Source organism: Cibotium barometz, chromosome 30, assembly GCF_041138505.1.
Source record: "Cibotium barometz isolate CiBa-2024 chromosome 30, ASM4113850v1, whole genome shotgun sequence".
Taxonomy (NCBI): domain Eukaryota; kingdom Viridiplantae; phylum Streptophyta; class Polypodiopsida; order Cyatheales; family Cibotiaceae; genus Cibotium; species Cibotium barometz.
In genome coordinates, this window is record NC_141075.1 from 20,027,106 (window position 1) to 20,038,488 (window position 11,383).

The 11,383-nt window shown below is 38.2% G+C and overlaps 1 protein-coding gene across 1 annotated transcript; it reads left to right on the forward strand.

Annotated features, from left to right (window-relative positions):
• The first annotated feature begins 3,337 nt into the window (after window positions 1–3,337).
• Window positions 3,338–5,843, forward strand: LOC147621250 (uncharacterized). Its single transcript, XM_086823958.1, has 2 exons — window positions 3,338–4,054; window positions 4,427–5,843. Exons 1-2 carry the CDS (start codon window positions 3,706–3,708, stop codon window positions 5,509–5,511), a joined length of 1,434 nt encoding a protein of 477 aa, XP_086680084.1. The 5' UTR covers window positions 3,338–3,705; the 3' UTR covers window positions 5,512–5,843.
• The last annotated feature ends 5,540 nt before the right edge of the window (window positions 5,844–11,383 follow it).

An 11,383-nucleotide genomic window follows, 5' to 3' on the forward strand; every position in this document is an offset into this window, starting at 1 on the left:
CATTGCCACATGTTTACCAGCTACATATTGGACATCAATCAATGCCTCTACAAGGAAATATGGTGCCCGTCATGTCATGTATGGGGCACATGTATGTGGGATAAGGTAGAAGAAGATTAGGATGCTATGAAATTGGAAGGGGTGCGAGCTAAGGTTATTAGGGGATATGAATGGATGAATGTAAAAGGTGTTCAATGGTCGAAAAGTAGGCACATGGAAGGTGCAAGGGTGCACAAGGCATGTGAGCATTTATGAACACATGGATAGCACAAGTTTACATAGAACATGTGAATGAGAGCTCTATGAAAGCTACAAATGGATGTAGCATGCTCATTCCCATAATGCAAAAATGTGAGGTGTTGGATTAGCCTTGACTCATATCTTAATCACTTCCATTAGTGTTGATATCATGCTCTAATGATGTCTTTCTTCATCTTTTATCCACCTTAGCTCTCTCTTGCAACTCTCACACACTCCATTAGTGTTGATATCATGCTCTAATGATGTCTTCCTTCATCTTTTATCCACCTTAGCTCTCTCTTGCAACTCTCACACACTCCATGGCCATCTCAAAATAAAAAATGCCACCAACCCACCTTACCCACTCCGAACATTAATGCTAGAGTGGGAAGAGGTGATGCTAATGGCAGGGAAGGAACCCACCTTTACCCACTCTGAACATTAATGCTAGAGTGGGAAGAGGTGATGCTAATGGTAGGGAAGGAACCTTGTGGGAGAATTTACCATGGAGCACAAGCTGGACAACTCCCAATTATAAGACCTACTAGAGATAAGGGGAAGAAACCTTGTGGGAGAATGTAGCATAGAGAACAAGTTGGCCAACTCCCAATTGCAAGACCTATTAGAGATAAGAGTGGTCACATACATGATAGTCTATAACTAAGATGGTGCCACCAACATCCAATGTGGATTGAGCAAAGACACTTGCAAATAATGCAAAGGCACAATCCCCCTTGGTGCTAATTGAGCTCTTGTGTACTCCTTGGTCTTTGTATTATGTGTGTGTGTGTGTGTGTGTGTGTGTGAGAGAGAGAGAGAGAGAGAGAGTTGAGAGGATTAGCTTGTTGTTCTTAGTACATGTGCCTCCCTATATGCTCTGTGAGAAAGTGTAGAGAGTGAGAGAGTTGTGTCCTTTGCAAGGTGATGCAACAGCTTCTTGGTGACATCAAGAGAAGAGTCGAGCTATCCACTGGTGGAGCTTGGGCAATAGAGATTCCAAGCTCAGAAGCAAGGTAAGTATCCCCACAATGGTTATGCCAATTTTCTTCCTTAAGTTAATGGTTCTGAGAGTTCCTTTGGGGGAGATTCCGAGCTCGAAAGCAAGGTAAATATCCCCACAACAGTTGTTGCATGTTTTCTTCTTGGTGACCACAAGAGATGATGCTCGAAAGAGTGCAGGCAGTAACCACTAGTGGATCTTGGAGGCTATAGAGATTCCGAGAGCTCTAAAGCAAGGTAAGCATCCCCACGACGATTGTTGTCTATTTCCTTTCTTCAGTGAATGGTTGAGAGTTCCTTCGGGGGTAGAAAAACAAGCCATAACACATCACATGGTAAATTGTATAATGAGCATCTTGAAATTCTTTGAGAATTGTGTTACCAATGTGATCACATGGTAAATTATATAATGTCTTAGAATTGTATTGCCAATAAGATCACATGGTAAAAATTGTATAATGAGCCACCGTATTATATACATTGCTGCATGACATGATTAGATTGATTGACAAAGTAGTTTTAAAAAGATGCAAAATCCCCTTGGATCAAAGGTGTTGGCTTTATTGGTCATTAGGGGTTGAATTGGTATCTTTACCTTTATGGACATTAGTGGTTGAATTAATAAGGAAACCTTACCAAGGCCCCCACCCCCCCATGCCTTGGTTTATCTCTAGTGTACTTGGGACACACGTTAGCAAAGCTCCAATAAAGGGAAAAAACTTGTTGAAGTAGCTTTTGATTGTTAGTGGATTTCACTGTGCCATAATTGGAGTGTAGTTTTGTAAATGTTCTCCCATGGCATGTTGCAATGTCATTATTTTTTGGGTAGAGAGTTTATATAGTTAATTTTTTTAAAATGTTGGTAGACAATATTGTGAGATTCTTGAGAAGACTATTTTACATTTTTTTTTAAAAATCATGTGTTTTGGCACCTTATTAAATGATTTTCAGTGCGGCCTCCAAGCCTTCAAAGTTCTCTAAAATTTATATTACCTATGTGATCACATGGTGAATTGTACAAAGAGCGTCTTGAAAATTTGTTTACCACTGTGACCACATGGTAAATTGTATAACGATCGTCTTAAAAATTCTCTAATCATTGTGTTACCAATGCGATTACATGGTAAATTGTACAAAAGTGTCTTAAAATTTTTCTAAGAATTGTATTACCAATGTAACCACATGGTGAAATTGTACAATGCACTAGAGTAGCATGTACATCGCATGACCATCTCATTGACCAATAAGGGAAGCCTTTTTCAAAAGTTGCCAAAGCCCCCCATGTGTGATTTATTGGTCATTAGTGGTTGAATAGGTATATTTACTTTTGTGGTCATTAGTTTCATCGTCAAATTAATTGACTAGTATTTTAGGGAATGTTACCAAAGTCTCGTCCATGGAGTGGCATGTCTTGATTGTTGTCTACTGTTTTACTTGTTTTTATCAAATTTAAAAGTTTTTTAAGAGCAAGTTTTTTAAATGCACGTTAAAACATACACTAAAAACATTGATAATATATGTGTGTGTGTGTGTATACACATACATATGCATAAATATGTGTGTATACCTACACATATACACATATACATATATACATAAATATGTGTGTATACACACACATATACATAAATATGTGTGTGTATACATACACATATACATATATACATGTACACATATATGTGTATACATACACATATACATATATACATGTATACATAAATATGTGTGTATACACACACATATACATAAATATGTGTGTGTATACATATATATGTGTGTAACATGTCATATATATGTACGCACACATATTTATGTATGTGTATGTGTATACATATATATGTGTGTAACATGTCATATATATGTACACACACATATTTATGTATGTGTATGTGTATACATATATATATGTGTGTATATATATATACACACATATATATGTGTGTATATATATGTACACACACATAATTAAGTATATACACACATATATATACACATACATATGCACTTATGCATACACACACACGTGTATATATGATATTATATTTATATTTATTTACATACATATATATATATATATATATGGGGCCAAGTGCAATTCTGGGAAATGAAAACTGATTTGGCAAAACCAGGGGCAAGAAACCACGGCGGCCGTCTGCACCTTCCAGTCCCGCACCAGCAGTGCACCATCGCTCATCGCTTGTGCTAGCATCTCCGTGGCTTTCGTCACCTCCACCATCGTCACCCTTTCGTCTTTTACTTCGGCAAGTTGCGCAACTCCCTATTTTACTTACCTGCCCGTCATCATCTCCACCATCATCTTCCTCACCCAAGAGCCCATGTTTTGTCAGACCACTCCACCATAGCCAGAAATACCAGTCTTTCTCTCTCTGCTCTGCTGCCCACTGGTTTTTGTCCTCCATGTCCATTGTTTGATCCATTGCCTGCCTGCTTTTATCGCCCTTCAAAATGTGCCACGGCCCCCTCCTCCCCATCGCCCTCACCCTCAGTGGCCCCCTCCTCCCCATTGCCCGCACCCTCAATGCCCCCCCTGGTTCCGCTAAACCGGAGCTTGATTGGTTTAAATTCTTCGACCTCCCTCCCCCCCAGAATGAGCAGATCCCATCCGTTGATGCCTGGGGTGAGCCTGCCTTCCAGAGTTTCGACACCATCGATCTTGACCTCTCCGACTTCGACCTGGTTTGCCCTGACAAGGGCTCCCAGCCCGAGTCCTCAGCTAAACTTCTAGCAGCCCAAAATGGTGGTTTCAAGATGTCACCTGGCATCAAAGAGGAGCCCAGCGAAGCTCAGCTTCAAGGTAAACCTTTCACTCATATGTACATATGGCATACATCTGTACATCCTTGTGTGTTTTATGTACTAATATGTGCACATTCTTGCACATGGATGTTTCTATGTCCATGTGTGCCCATTTGTATGGGCTTAGCGTATGTGTGCCATTGCATCTTGTGTGGTCCTGCATGCAGGCTGAAGCCATGCGTTTGGCATGTATTTATGTATGTATGTATGCATATGCTCCAGCTTCATGATGCATGTGCATGTAACTATTTAGGGAAAAAAAACTCATGCGTAGTGTGTGCAAAGTGGTCATACCATAGTAAATGGATGTGCGACTACTGGGCTGCAATTTGCTGGTTTTGCTGAACTTTTTGTTTGTGTTTGGCCACAGCACCGGGCTATAGTCCTCAAACACCCCTCACTTTTCCTGTTGTTGAGGGTTCTGAGGCTGATTCTAAACTTCCCAAGGAAAGGAAAAGAAAGCATGTCTATCGAGGTATTAGACGGCGGCCGTGGGGTAAATACGCTGCAGAAATCCGTGATCCTGGCAAGGGCATGCGCGTATGGTTGGGTACTTTCGATACTTCAGAGGAAGCTGCCCGTGCTTATGACAAAGCAGCCCTGAGGATAAGGGGCAAGAAGGCAAAACTGAATTTTCCTCTTGAGATGCAAAAAATTGAAGAAGATATGTGTAAAAGTGAAAAGAAGAAGAACAGGAGGAGTAGAGAGCAGTCAACTCTTTCTTGTGGTAACAGTTTGTACCTGACAAAAGCTGCAGCAGGCACCATGGCACACAAGGAGCAAAGCAGAAAACCTGTGCATGAGGTAGGGTTTCTGCAAGATCAAAGCAGAAAACCTGGGCAAGAGTTGAGGTTTCTGCAAGAGCAAAGCCGAAGTCCTGAGCAAAAGATGAGGTTTCTGCAAGAGCAACGCAGAAAACCAGTGCAAGAGTTGGGGTTCCCTCAAGAGCGTAGTAGCAACCGCCCAGAACCTAGGTTTCTGCAAGGGCAAAGTAAAACTATGCTAGGACTTTTGCAAGAAAGCAGGAATGCTCAAGAGGTATGCCCTTTGCAAGAGCGAAGTGGAAAACCTGTGCAGCAGTTGGGGTTTCTGCCAGCGAATGATGTGAAGGGCTTAATAATCGAGGAATCTGGCAGTCAGATTGCAAGTGGTGTTGAATTGAAACCTTCAGCTTCACCTAAGCTAGTTTTCCATTTTCCGGGTGAATTCGAGAACCCCTCACCTATGGAATTGTGTTTTCGACCTCAGCTTGGAGTGAAAGAATCCTTGGGACAAGGCTTACCTCTGAATTTACCTGTTATGCAGGCATCTAATTGTGACACCCCGAAGATGGTAGATTCACATACAAGCATGGAAAATAAGATGCAGCCGTGGGGTGAGGAGCTTCTTTCAATTGATGATCTGCTTGAGAAGGCTTTCTGTGATGCAGAGGCAAGCATGGAGCAGTGGATCTGATTATATGACTCTGTACGCCATGCTCTATACATGTTGATATCTGTGCTGAGGTAATACTATACAAGGGAAACTGAGGGTGTATAAGCTCCCCTTTTGGATACGTGACCATGCATTGGTGGGGAGAAGCTCATACATTCGCCGTGTAGAACTTAACCAAGATGGTAAGAAGCAAGAATTATACCCTGAAGGAATATTTGGGGATGCCTAATTTTTTTCTTAGTTGAGTTATACTACCAGGCACTGATGCCGAAGACACTGGTTTGTGCTTGTTAAGTCAATGTACGTAAGTTTAAATTTTGTTCCACAACAGTCAATGCAAAAAATTCATGGCATATTTTAGAGTGATTTTGTAAACTTTGTATTTTGAGTCAGCAGGCTCTGTAGCCTGAAAGGCTATCTAACCACCCTGCCGGCGTGTGTTTGAACCCCTGGCACCTATGATATATATGGTACACTTTGTATTATGATCTACAACACAGATAGGTTATCATTTGTGGTTAAATCGCTTAAATGTTTTTTGTGTGCTGGTTATGAGCTCGCCCCTATTGTTGCCAAGGATAATATCTACTTCAATATTTGATTTTCTTTTAAAATTACAGTGATCTAGGATAAGCATCGCTCCACCAATAAAATATCGACTATTAACACACATATGCCCATGCAAGAGAAACATACACACAAATATTACTCTTATTAAACACGAGCTCCTCTTTCTTTCCAGGTGGCCAAAGAAGAGGGAGAGAGCCAAAGGAGAAAACAGGACAGATTCACTAGATTCACATTCTCTTTCCTCTTGTCATTTCGATTTTTGAAAGGAGAGCTATCCCTTCATACCACCTAATGATTTTTTTAGAAGAAAATTAAGAGTTCCTCTTAAAAGGAGAGCTTCATGATAAAAACTTCAATGTGTATGTATTTATTTAAGAGTGAGTACACCTCACCATGCATTCTCACCTATTGAATTAAAAAATTGTGTACATAAAAACTTGTTTTTAACATTTATTGTTATAGGTATGTGTCTAATTATAATAAAACATGAATGTATATTTGCATGTGTATTCGTGTGTTTGAGAGATTGTGTGTCTGCGTGCGTTCGTAAGAGTTTTTGTGTGGGAGTGTGTATGAGAAGAGAGGGTGGGTGGGTGTGTGTGTGTGTGAGAGAGAGAGAGAGAGAGAGAGAGAGAGCATTTGAGAATGTGTGGGTGGGTGTGGGTGAGAGAGAGAGAGTCTCATCATTTGAGAATGTGTGGGTGGGTGTGTACGTGTGGGTGAGAGAGAGAGAGTCTCAGCATTTGAGTGTGTGTGTGAGAGAGAGAGAGAGAGAGAGAGAGACGGTGCATGTGTGTGTGGAGCATTTGAGTGTGTGTGTGAGAGAGAGAGAGAGAGAGACGGTGCATGTGTGTGTGGAGAGAGAGTCTCAGCATTTGAGTGTGTATGAGAGAGGGAGGATGTGTGTGTGTGTACTTTTGAGAGAGAGAGAGACAGAGACAGAGACAGAGACAAAGAGAATGAGAGAGACATTACATGTAAGATGCATTTATTTGTGAGTGAGCACACCTCACCATGTGTCTTCACCCATTAAATTTTAATTTAATTAATTAAAATATTATATATATATATATGATATACATACATATATATTAAATGCATATATATGTATGTATAAGTATATATGTCTAAATATATATGTTTATTTCAAAGTGAGTACATCTTATCCCGCATCTTAATCTATTAAATTTTAATTTTAATTTGTGTGCTATATAAATTTAATTTAATTAATTAAAATTATGTATGTAAAACTTATTTATATTTATAAATACATTTATATGCATGATATAAATATATGTGTGTGTGTGTGTGTGTGTGTGTGTATGTGAGACCCCCGTTCCCTCTGCGCATTGAACTCCAAAGTGCTGGCAGCGGGAGTAGCAGCCTCACGCGGGCCAAGGTTTCCCACTCGGGGCCTTGCCCACGAATGTCCGGACAAGACTAATCCGGCAGTTCCTCCGAATTTGAGACTAGAAAAACTTCTCTCACCCGGAAAGCACGGGTGATTTCACTAGGAAAATCATCTAACAAAAAAATTATCTAACGAGTCAAGGCCTTAATTAACTAGCTTTTCTATTCTGACCGAACCCGTAGGTCACATGGCCAGATCAAGGAAGGGACTTGCACTTGGTTCATAGAAATCATCGCTTTTTTTCCCTTAAGTGAGGCACTGTCGCCGCTGATTCTTTTCCATAGAACAAGAATCCTCCTAGGACTTATTCTAACTAACGTAACTTGAACGTATCTAACTATATCGCAGGAATCCACCAATCCAGCCTAACTCCAACCGGCCCATGGGTTAGCCAACCGCCCAACCATTGTATTGGTGAGATCCCTTTATATAAAAATTTGGTTGAGTTTTGTCTCGGATACTAGGGCAAAGAGTTCCCAGGCCCCCCTAGCCGGCACTCATGCAAAATACAATTTAGACACACCACTTACGCACCCAATATGAAATTGCCTTTTACAGATTCAGCTTCTTTAAAGCAGAATTGAAACGAAACCATAGTATTTCGATCATAATCCTCCAAAATATCCAGTACATTGTTTTACAATCAAAATATCATCCAGGACTCTGCGTTGAAGACCAGCTAGTCGATTAACGAGATCCAAATTCAAGTTCCAGTTCACATACATAATTCCTTATCATGATGTCCATCCATATCTTCCTCGACATACGCATGGGTGTCCTAGCAACCGCGAGCCCGTGCATCGCCTAGTCAGAACCCTCTAGGATCCTCCATAGGTGTCCTAGCACTTCACTTAGGGACCGCTTCATCGGCCCTCGTCCATACCGGAAGCGCACCATCTTAACCATACCGAGGCTGGTCAAGACCTTGCCACACGGGAGACATCCTTCGATGACTCCCCGCCAGCTGTTACAACATAATTCTCCTTAGATTCAACCATAAGCCAAATGCTTCCATCAGCATTCTGGCGTAAGGCAGTCCTTTAGAAAAAATAGAGTTTCTATGCAAGTAAGAATTTTCCGTTGAGTTTGATCCCACAAGATCCTTTTTCTCAATATCCAAACTTTCTTAATGAAAATCACAATTCTAGTATCTTGGTAACCCACCCATCAATTACAATAAATTTCTGACTTATTTCTCGATGATTCAGGTCTAAAGAAAACTTCTCTAAATCATTGGTAATCCATTCTTTGTACTGAAGAAATAGGAATGGTCACAAGGTTTTGCTTAATTTCTGATTCGAGAGATAGGTAAGCATCTTACTGGCCCACTTGATAAATTAACTGGGATTTCCAATCGTATAAGGGTAAAATCCAAAATTCTTTCTTGGCCAAAATAGAATTATAAATAGTTCTATTAGAGAATAGTGGAATTTTATAAAGATAACTCTTTTTTCAATAATCAATTTATAAATATGCATGCATTTTACTGATTTATTTGCATAGAAATATTCTTTTCTCCATTTCGATCCTCAACATTAATATACTATAATTTTTTACATGAAATTATGGTGAAACCTTCTCTTTTAACATCGAATTTAATTTATGCACTTTTTAATTAAAGTACGATGAAAATTCCTCTTTTAAATAAATAAAAATACCCATGTTTTGAAATATGCCAAGAATTTATCTTTTAATATTTAAATTATTTGTATCTAGAAAAAATAAATATAACAAAAAAAAATTTCTCTATTTAAACAATTATGCATAAATACTATAAAAGTATCTTTCATAAATATGACAAAAATCATTATTTTAGCATAAAATTATCTATGCCTAGAATATAATAGAAATTCCTCTTTTTGCTTTATTAAATTTATGCATAAAAATTAAGATTCATCTTTTCTTCTAGAAAATTTTACCATAGCTTCACTACAATTTCAGAGAATGTTCAATTTTTTAATCTTAAATAAATACTCATAATTAAAATGTGATAGGAACTCCTCTTTTAAATTAAAATTTTATTATGCATACATAGCATAATTATATTTAAACTTTTTGATTATTCTTAAAATATCTATTCATTCATTATTATATGAAAATACTTACAAAATGTTAGCATAACTCTCTTTCAATCATAAAATGAATTAATATGATTTTTTAAATCATAAATAAGCTTAATAGAATTAATCATCATTTTTTATTAGATTAAAATCATAAAAATATTTAATCTTCTTCTCTAGCTTATCAAGCCTAGAGTTTTGATTAAGATAATGAGATTATCATTAAAAAACCATCCTTCTAACAAGGATCTAACCATAAAGATAATTAATCTTTTCAAAAAGAGAGATTTACTAATAAAAATACTATAAGTAAGCATAAATATTAGTATTAAACCATTTAAACATTATGAATCATTAGAAAGCTTGATTTCAAGAAAAAACTATTTAATTTAAAGCTTCCCAAGCATTAGAGGGGTTGGGAAGGAGATAACCATTGAGAAAGATAGAAAAACCATTGGATTAAGGCTTACCTTTGATTTTGGCTTGATTCTTTAAAGAAAGAAGTGAAGCCCACAAAGCAAGATTTGGCCACCAAGTTAGGGAGGGTAATCTCCAAGAGAGGATGGAGAATTGTGAAGCTCCAAAGCTTCCCAAAGTAGAGGCAAAATAGAGAGAGAATAAAATTACACTAAAATGAAGATAATACTAGCATGTAAATACGCAAAGATGAAAATACAAAGGAATGAGAGTCTATTTATAGGTGAGGGAGGTCACCAACCAAGTCCAACTGGGTTCTAGAGGCTTCAAGCTTTAGTTTGACCCAATTTGAACAAGATTTGGACCAGTTTGGCTCACTTTTTGATCCAGTTTGCATGAGGAGAGAGGAGAGATAAAAATATCTCTTTTTTTGAATTAAAAATGCAAGGTAATGATGAGAAAAAGGTGCCTACTTCTTGAGCCCTCTCCCTCCATTACTGAGGTATCAAAAATTGATTTTTTTACTAATAAACCTTAATTTTTAACTAATAAACCCAGTACTTGGTCAACTCTTTCATCTTATATGAGCATTTACTCATTTTTAGGATATTTTCTTTTATTCTTTGTATTTTTGTCATCCCAACACTTGGATTAATCGTATTGGCCCTTTAGAACCTTATTTGGACCTGAGTCAAAAATTTCTGAAAATGTGGACCCTTAGGCTAAGGTCTTTAATACAGATATTCAATTAATTTCTAATGCGTATTGAAAAATTCTTTTTGAACTTCTGTTTCAAAGGAATTTATCTTAGATACTAGGAGAAACTTTGTATCCAAAAATATCTAAATTTTGTATTATCTCTCTCTAGAAAGTTTTCTCTCTCTAGGTAAAAAACAAGGGAAAACAATGTTTTCTTACATTCTGAAATAGGGGATGATTACAAGTGACTGAGATGAAAGCTTATACCTCTTTTAGAGCTAAGTAGGAACCTTACATCCTCTCCCACTAGCCGACTGTTGTAATACATGCATCCTTCGTCCAATTTGTACCCAAGAACTCGACTCATTTCCTGAGGAGTCTTGCTTTCCTGCATCAGTAGGGTAGCAATAGGGGCAAAGAATCTATCCTGCATGATTTTCTCTCTTGCTTCACTGATCAATGGATTTGACACCAATGTTATTGCAAGCAAGGAGGATTTCCTACTGAGCGCATCGACTACCACATTTTCTTTCCCTAGTCGGTACTTTATCTCAAAGTCAAATTCCTACAAGGTCTGCATCCATCTTCTTTGACGTATGTGGAGATCCCTTTGGGTGAAGATCCACTTCAGACTTTGATGATCTGTCATCAAGGTGAATCTCTATCCTAGGAGATAATGTGTCCACAACTTCAGAGCATAAACTACTGAGAGTAACTCTAAGTCATGGACACCATA